Genomic DNA, 10,030 nt, shown 5'->3' with positions numbered 1-10,030 from the left:
CAATTATTGTGATGTATAATATATTTACGTAAAACATACTCTAAATAAAAATAATTAGCAACTTAAAATATATAAAAACATACTAAAAAATTGATCAACATCAAATTTCATATGTACCACATAAATTGAAACAGAAACAGTAACATATATTGGGCCCCGTGCTAGCACGGGATCCCATATCTAGTACATATATATATAGAGAGAGAGATGTGACATTATAATAATTTTAAACTAGAAAACAAATGATGACATATTTGATTTTGTAATCAAGAAAGCAAGTGGACTAAAGCAAATTATCTTTTTCTTTATAGTAATAATTTTATTTTGTATCTTTTCTTTTTGTTTGTAATATTGTAATTTTATTCTTTTGATTATTCATATTGACACTATAATAATTTCAAATTAGAAAGCAAGAATTTTTAAAAATAGGTTTTAGGATTTAAAAAGAAAAAAAAGAATCAAGCTTTTACTGCTCAAATGGTCAATTATATATTTTTTTTGTCCAAACACAATTTCAATTTCTAAATATCATTTTTAGCTTCAATTTCAAATCTTACTTTTCCTGTCAAATCTTAATAAACTCAGGTTCAAACGCGTACTTAAATTACATTGTTACCATAAAAATACCTCAATCATTAATCAGAAGTTTTAAATTTGGAACGATAAAAGTATTAAAAACATTCTTAAATTCAATATAAATTATTAATTTCATTCTCAAACTATTAATAATTTTATTTATATTAAATAGGAACCTTTTTAATTAAAGAGGAAAGCACTCCATATCATTATTATTTTTATTTCTTAAACTCGAACTTAAAACTTCTAACGAAGGACAGAGAAGTCATATCTACTTCAGCACAATCCTCCGCAATTATACGAACTATTATGACAGAGGATACTAGTCCTTCTCCACCTCGGGTTTCGTGCCTCAGTGTCGAGGTAGGGAGGGAGGGGGTGGGGGTCATGAAACAAAACAAAGAGTGATTGCAAAAGAAAAGAAATAGAAGAAGATCCATAAATATTTGATTCAATGGGGCGGTGTGGGTTGATCTTAACCCGCAAATTTTTTAATCTGTTCCGTTTTACATAGCAATATTTTTTATTTTCAATCCGCCCAACATGAGCCCGTCGCCGCGCATAATTTTTTTAATATATTCTTTTTCTAGTTAAGTTTGATATTAAAAATAAAATTAATAAAATAAATTCATTTTTTCATTAAGTTGTACTGATTTAATAAGATAGTGACTTATTTAGAGGTCAATTGGGAAATATGTAAGAAATTGTATTATTTTTTATTGAACCACTTTCATTTATTATCTTGAATATTTTAGTAGCTTTAAAGAAATTACCTTAATAAATAATTGTTTTATCATTCTTATAACATGTAAAAAGTTAAAATTAAGTTTAAACCCATATAAAATCACATATACCCGTCATGTCCAACATTAGTTTTTTAAAAAAGAGCAACGTTTACATATATAGCAAACATAAAAATCATATTTGTATGTTATAGTTATAGTTGCATAATTGCACTCTATGGCAAATTTTATATTTGCTATGGAGCTTTAATTTTGATTTGTATAATTCCCTACAAACATCCAATTTTATACAAATTGTTCAGTTTTATATAAATTCATTTATACATTGCAATTTGTATAATAAGAGTTGTATTTGTAATTATAAGTGTATAGGACGAAAATACATGTATTTATATTTGTATATATATTTTTCTCTCGCTTTATACAAACACAAGCGCATTTTATATATTTTATACCGAAAAATATAAAATGGCTAATTGTATTGTTGCGAATTACAACTAAAATAAACTATGACTATAACATTTAATTTGAATTAATAGTTTGCAATTTCATACAATTTCTCAATATCTATGTATATTTATCTATCTATACTATCTTAAACCCACTTCAATCCGCCCCACATCCCACTCACCCCGCATAATTTTAAACCCACCCCACCCATATCCGCGTCACTACATTGTCATCCCTAATCGTAGAGCTGTAAGGAATAGAAATCCACGTGCCATTGCCCGGCAACAGAAAGTGATAAATTGTTAAATGACAAATTTAACCTCTTGACCAGAAGCACCTCCTATTTCCACTTACATTAATTTTTCAATAATTCATGACAACCGACAAAAGATATGGATATTATTCAAACAAATCACAATTCATTCATATGGACAACAAGAAGTCATCTCACCAAGCTACTTTTTATGTCGATAATAACGTTTGACTAAACATAATTAGAAGGAGATGAAAAATTAAAACATTAAATAAGAAATTAATTCAAGAATTTTGTGTAGGTCGTTAATATATCATCCATATACCATCCACTCTCACTCTCTCGAAATAATAGAATGAAGATATAATTTTAATTATTCTAATGAAGTTATAAAAAAATTATATGGACATTATGATATAAGGATAAGGGTAACATTGACGAGAGGGAGTTGCTCGCATGGTAAACATCTCTCACTTCTAATCCGAAGATTGCGATTTCGAGTCACCAAGAGAGCAAAAAGGTGTGGGAGCACCTAGATTGAAAAAAAAAAGAAAAAGATAAGGGTAGCACATTATTGCCAAATGCCAATACTAGTCATTCCCCCCTCGAGATTTGCGCCTCAGACAACGTGAGGTGGGGTGTGGGGGGGGAGGGGACAGAACGATTATAACGTATTCAAAATGCCAAAGAAAAGAAATGATAAAGCAAGATTTTTTTGAAGCCTCTAATTAAAGGAAAATAAACAGTAGTCACTTTTTCATAATTTGATTTATCAAATACTATGTAAATACTACAATTTTTTTTTAATTATAGTACTATTTTTGACTGAGAATTTTTATAGAACATGTCCATTTGATGAGTAAGAACTTGATTCTTCAAAAATAGTACTATGATTAGAATTCGCGTCAGGAGTTTCACATTGAGGGGTAAAACGCTCTCTAACAAAAATAACTCTATATTCAAGAAAATTCAAATCTGAGATATCTGATTAGAGATAAAAAAATATTTATATCTTTAAAGTTTCACATTAAGAGGTAAAATGCTCTCTAACAAAGACAATTTTATATTTTAAAAAATTCAAATCTGAGATATCTAATTAAGTATAAAATACTACTTACATATTTCATCAGTTCTTAGCCTTCAAACCCACCATTAAAAAAAACCCCAAATGTCCTTCTTCATCATTTCCTAGCCTTCAAACCCACCATTAAAAATATCTCAAATTTCCTTCTTCCATTTGTACACACTCATCAAGATTCAATACAAATGTCTTCTTCAAAATTTGAACCAAATGATGACATATTTGATTTTGTAATCAAGAAAGCAAATGGAATAAAAGGCCTAGTAGACACAAATCTTGAAATTATCCCAAATCAATGCATTCAACCAAAAGAACAAAGACTAGACAAGTCCCAAATTGATAATCAAGAATCAATCCCAATAATTGATTTATCAAATTTTGATGATTTAAATGTTGAAAAGTCAATTCAAGAAGCAGCAAGCAAGTGGGGTTTCTTCCAAATCATCAATCATGGGATCCCAACTGAAGTTCTTGAAGATTTGAAGGATGCGGCACACAAATTCTTTGAATTGCCAGCTGAAGAAAAAGTTAAGTATCGTAAAGAAAAACTTAGTCCGGGTGAATCTGTGTTTATGTTTTGGAGTGCTATTGGTGAGAAAGATGAGAAAGTTTTGGAGTGGAGGGATGGTATAAAACATGGTTGTAATCCACAAAATGATAGCAATCTTTGGCCTCCTCAAACAAGGTAACGTTTTGGGGTTTTCTACTCTGTGTAATCAATAGGTCACGGGTTTTCAAGTAGTATTACTTTTTGGGAGGTGCTTGCGTTTCTGAACTATCACCAACTATTTCTCAAACATATTTAAAAATTAACTAGTTTAAGTGGTTGAATACAAAATTATCTCAAGATTTTATAATGGTGTTTATAACTTAAATTAAAAGTATATCATATATGTTGGAGAAAAGTTATCTTTTATACAATTACATATCTAGTATGATCTCACAAATAGAGTATGGAGAGGGTAGGATATACGTAGATTTTACCTCTGTCTTAGCAGCATAAGGAGGTTGTTATTTTATAGACTCTCGAAACATTCTTAGTGAAATTCTTAACTTTGACATTGAATCTTGAACGTTATTAGAGAAAAATTTGACCTTCCCATTAAACTTTGAATGCTCTTGATAAAATTCCTGAGTTTGTTATTGATTTATAGGAACCAAGTTTTGGAGTATCAAAAGTGGGCTAAACCACTTGCTAAAAAATTGCTTGAGGTGCTATTGAAGGGTCTCAATGTCAATGAAATTGACGAATCTTTAGAACCTCTCTTTATGGGAACTATGTCTATAAACATCAACTACTATCCACCATGCCCAAATCCAAATATCGCCATGGGTTTTCGTAGACACTGCGACATGGGCTGCATAATTTTGCTCCTCCAGGACGACACGGGAGGCCTATATATCCGAGGGACTAAAGAAAACTGGATTCACGTAAATCCTATCAAAGGTGCCTTAACAGTTAATATAGGTGACTCATTGCAGATCATGAGCAATGATCGATACAAGAGTATCGAGCATTGTGTAGCAGTTGATTCGAGCAGGACTCGAATATCTGTACCGCTATGCGTGAATCCTAGTTTTGATAGTGTCATTGGTTCATTCCCACAAATGCTAAAAGATGGAGAAAAACCAGTGTACAAAGATATTTTGTTCTCTGATTATTGGGATCATTGCTTCATTAAGAGGCCTTCTGGTAAATCATCACTAGATTTTGCTAAAATTTAATGCTTTAATATTTAAATTTCTTGTATGTTAATGTTTTTGTATTATAAATTTGTTATTGTAATGACGAAAACTGTTATTTTATGTAACTTGCAATTTGGTGTGACCTTGTTCGTTATTTATTTATTTTTTCGTCATCTGGCTTATGTTCTTCATGTAGCATTCAGACCGAATGACTCTATGAAATTACGTCGATACTTCCACATATTATGGGTAATTCTTTATCTTGCCCTTTCTTATGATTTAATAATCCTACTTTGCACATTTAACAAAACGTGGTGAAACTCTTAGGGTATTGTTTGGAGTCTGAAGTGCCTCTACTAGTCATGAATTCATTTCCAAAGGTACCCTCTATATCATATTCATGACGTGGAGATCAAACACGTTTGTTTTCATGGGAAAACTTAGCATTTTAGTCTAAGTTTTATTTTCAATCTATTCAAAAGAAAATAAAATTTATAAAAAAAATACATGTTTCTAGTTTTATAAATAAGCTAGTGTTTCTTAAGTATATTTTTAAATTAGCTATTTAATTTTTTTTATATTAATTCAAAACAGTTAGCTAATATTTTATTATTAGTATAATTTTATATAGAAGACAACAACACAAGGAGACACAAACTAAAAGAAGAAAACAGACACCCACAAACAAGAGGACTCTCCACTTTGGCTTATAGCCTGCAACGTAAGACAATAAATAATCTTGAAATCACGGGTGTTACAATAGTACTTGTTATAAACTAAAGTATAAAAACTAAGATAATAAGAAAGATGAGAAATAGTATGTGTAGTATTTATAGTTGTTACAAGAATAGGGGTATATATAGTTGTATTACTTGTGCCCAAAGTGTAATACAAGGATATCATCTTGCCATGTATACACTTTGGGAACCAAGTATATCAAATGGCTAATTAGTATACACCACATAGCATTTTGTGGGTGTATTAATCTTACACCACTAAACATATTAGTGTGGACATCCAATTTATAACATTACTATTTTTATAGATATATTAGATATCGGAGTCCGTGCTATATTATTTTATTTGTTTTAATATATGCGGTATGAACGAAATTAACGCAATTAATTAAATGTTTTTTATAATATTAAAATATTTTAAGTTAATAATTATTATAATTTTTAGAACCTTTAATGTAATTTTTTCACTCCCACTGTTTTAACTAATGTACACAAACAAAATTTTGTATAGTATAAAATTTCATCATTCATGACAATTGACAATCGACAACAAAGATGTGGATGTTATTCAAACAAATCACAATTCATCGATATGGACACCAAGAAGCCATCTCACCAAAGCTACTTTTTATGATGATGATGATGTTTGACTATACATAAAAGAAGAAGAAAAAATTAAAATATTAAATAAAAATTTTTGTTTGGATCGTTAATATCTCATCCATATACCCCACCCTCACTCCCTTGAAATAATAGAATGAAGAAATAATTTTAATTATTCTAACAAATTTATAAAAAATTATATGGACACACATATAAAGCACCTGTTCAAATGTGTGACACAAGAGTAACACATTATTGACAAATGTCAATACTAGCCAATCCCCCACCTCGGGATTCGCACCACAAACTTTAGTGTCGAGGTGGGTGGGGTGTGGGGTCAGTGGCGGAGCCACTTTACAATGAGGGATTCATCCAAATCTTTTTCGGCGAAAAATTATATGATTTATACATGATTAAAATAATTTTTTAGGTATATAGTGTAGATGTCGAACACCCTTCAGCTATTTCGTGTGTTATTTTTTTGTAAATTTTGAACTCCCTATTAAAAATTCTGGCTCCGCCACTATGTGGGGTGGAGAGGTGCGGAGACAGAACGATTATACTGTTTTCAAAATGTCAAAGAATAGAAATGATAAAACAAGACTTTTTTATAAAATCATTGAAGCCTCTAATTAAAGGAAAATAAACACTAGTCACTTTTTCATAATTTGATTTATCAAATACTATGTAAATACTACAAAAAAATATATTAAATTATACTATTTTTAACTGATAATTTTTGTGAATATAATATACAAATTTCGTCATTCATGCATATGGACATCAAGAAGCCACATCACCAATTTCCAAATAACTATTTTATGTTGATGATGTTTGATTAAACATAAAACAAAAAAATAAAAAAAATTGAAATACTAAATAAAAAAGGGAAAATGCATAAGTACCCCCCAGCCTATGCCCAAAATCTCTGAGACACACCTAATCTTTACTAAGGTCTTATTACCCCCCTGAACTTATTTTTTAGTTAATTGTTTACCACTTTTCGGCCTACGTGGCTGAGTCCGTGATTTCACCTATTTTAGGCGCGTGGGTGCAGCTTTTTGACAGCACTGACCAATAAAAATTGGTCATGTGTTAAATTAAACTTGGAAAAAATAAATATTAACTCAATTGTCTTCTTCTTTATTATTGTTCTTCACTAGTATACGTACCCGCGCGTTGCGCGGCTATATATTAATTTAGAATTATTTTAATTTAATAAAATATCAAATACTTCAAATATTTTTATATATTGTCCTTTATTACTTTTATGTTGTATTAATAAATTAATATTTTTCATATTAAAAAATTAATATTTAATTTTTTTTCACATGAAATGTAAAATATCATAAGATTAAATGACATGTTAGTATATTTTGAATATTTATTTTTCGAATCCAAAACATTCTTTACATTCTGAAATTTGCGTCAAACTATAATAGAAAAATGATTTAATATAGAGTGGATATAAATAATGTAATAATAATACATGTACTTGCTATATACATTTTCTTATTAATCATTGAAAATAATTAATATTATTTTTTAAAACATTAATTTAATCTCTTAAACTTTCGCAGAAGAAAATAATAATTTAAATTTTAATCAATGATTAGATGTCGAGGAACTTATCAATTTTTCTAGTATTCTAATATAGTAATTATTGCGTAAATTCCTGTTATGACTATTATAAAATTTATCATAATTTTTAATACTTATTATTTTAATACAACGTGTAATCTTTACTTATTATTTTCTTCCCATTGTTATTTTTGTTTAATTATATTACAAATAATACTAACAACAATTTCTTTTTTTATTAATGTAAAGATAATTTAATATAACGTGTAATTTTTACTTACTATTTTCTTCCCAATTTTATTTTTTTAATCATCTATAAATAATAGTTACAACAATTTATATTTTTATTAACGTAAAGATTTTGAGTAATAATTCTTCTTATGTTCTATTAATAATAATGATCGAAATTATTCACTATTAAAGTTTCTACATAATTGATATAAAAATTGAGGTTGCATACAAATAAAAACATGTTTGAACAAACAAAATAATTATAGGAAAAACTACACAATATAGCTAACATTGATAAGTATTTAGTGTCTATAGCTACAATTTAAAATAATTATTATATATGAATATATTTTACTGTTAATTAACAAAGAGAAATTTGCATGCCAGTATGCTTTTTCTAGGCGTCTTTCTCGGCCACAAGCCAACAACTCCCTTTGTCCCTGATTTGATCTTTCTCTTTTATTAGCTTAAATCAATGTAATTTTTTTTTTCAAAATCTCTCAAGATCAGATAATTTGCCCGATTTTTACATCTAATTCGGTATACTTATTTTTCAGATAGCATCAATTTATTCTCCTTGTTCAATTTTTTTCACAGTATTTGTATAAGAGTGTCTATAATTTCAAATTCATAGGGTTTTAGTTGAACCTATTATTTTCTCCATTAAAATGGCGAAGATTAGTATTTTAAAGAAGGTTACGTGAAGTATAACATTATTTGATAAAAATCACAATGACCCCATACCGATGCAACAACTTAACCAAGAGCAAGGGAAAAGCTCTCTCAACAGAAAGGATGGTGTTCAAACTTCAAAATCTATATATAAAAAAAAAAGTTAAAAAGAAAGAAAAGTATGTGTTCCCGAAGAACCACATAAACCACCAAAAGAGTATTTTATCATTCCCGAATTAGTTTGTATTTACTTGTTCCCGTGTATTTTGCATACAATTGAATATTTGTATTATTTTCTGTGTTTGTATCATTACTAACTTCATATTGAATTGCACAATATAGTTAGAGATATGCATACTTCATTGCTGATTTTCTTAATACATGAAAATGTGCAGTTATCAATATATACATGTATTTTCTTTTTCCTTATATAAATATACATTTTGAAATATGTATACAGTATCATACATGGATACATAAATAAAATATATATTTTTTTTAAAAATCTACAGAATGTATTCAAAAAATATTTATACTTGGATACATTATTATATATGGATACATTTAGTTATCAAACAAATATATGTATTCCATATTCAAACAATAGGTGTATAAGTGTACTCATTGTATGATTATTCAACAAATTGGGAATTGTATTTATTCGATCCATTTTTATATGATAGGAATGTATATTTAGTTGGTATACCTGTTATATTCAATGTATGTATATTCACTGTATTTATTTATACAAATATATTCATGTATCATTACAAGTTTATCATTATTATATTGTTATGTATTCTATTATTAATTTTTGTTTATGTATATGCAGTGAATCGGATTTCATGTGTTATATTTCTAATTGAAGCTTCGTATATGTAAATCTATAAATAACAATATAATCCATGATTTGAAGACAAAGCTTAGCCCAAATCAATATAAGATGTTCAGAAATATTTTGTATTTTTTATAAAAAATTGATACTACTTTTTAAAAATATTTTATGCGTTTACACACTAAATAATCTTAAATAGATCCAACCAAATATAGATGGTTGTTTAATAATGGGTAGTATGACAATGCAAAATGGCGTGATTAATTTAAGGCATTGCCATATTTAAAAAAGGATTCTGTCATTTTTAATGCCATCTAATTTTGGATTATATCCTAGTATACAAAATAAATAAATTTTGAATACATGAAATATAGCGATTTTATCATAATAATTATAGCTACACAAAGTAATTATGGTAATTATAGCTAGAGAAATATGATAACCCATAAACTATAGTCATTTATGTAAGTTTCTCATTATTATATGCACTATTAGAGAGTACCTTCTAGTCTTATAAGTATCCTACAATTATGATAAAGTTGGAAAAGTGTAACTATCTATAAATAAAATAAAATTATATAT

General features: G+C 28.1%; 1 protein-coding gene across 1 annotated transcript; it reads left to right on the top strand.

The window, feature by feature from the left end:
- Positions 1 to 3,149: 3,149 nt before the first annotated feature.
- On the top strand, positions 3,150 to 4,931 carry LOC102589603 (feruloyl CoA ortho-hydroxylase 2-like). Its single transcript, XM_015303098.1, has 2 exons — positions 3,150 to 3,788; positions 4,258 to 4,931. Exons 1-2 carry the CDS (start codon positions 3,289 to 3,291, stop codon positions 4,826 to 4,828), a joined length of 1,071 nt encoding a protein of 356 aa, XP_015158584.1. The 5' UTR covers positions 3,150 to 3,288; the 3' UTR covers positions 4,829 to 4,931.
- Positions 4,932 to 10,030: the final 5,099 nt, after the last annotated feature.

Source organism: Solanum tuberosum, unplaced genomic scaffold, assembly GCF_000226075.1.
Source record: "Solanum tuberosum cultivar DM 1-3 516 R44 unplaced genomic scaffold, SolTub_3.0 scf00017, whole genome shotgun sequence".
In the NCBI taxonomy this organism is placed as follows: domain Eukaryota; kingdom Viridiplantae; phylum Streptophyta; class Magnoliopsida; order Solanales; family Solanaceae; genus Solanum; species Solanum tuberosum.
This window is presented reverse-complemented; position numbering and strand designations above follow the sequence as displayed.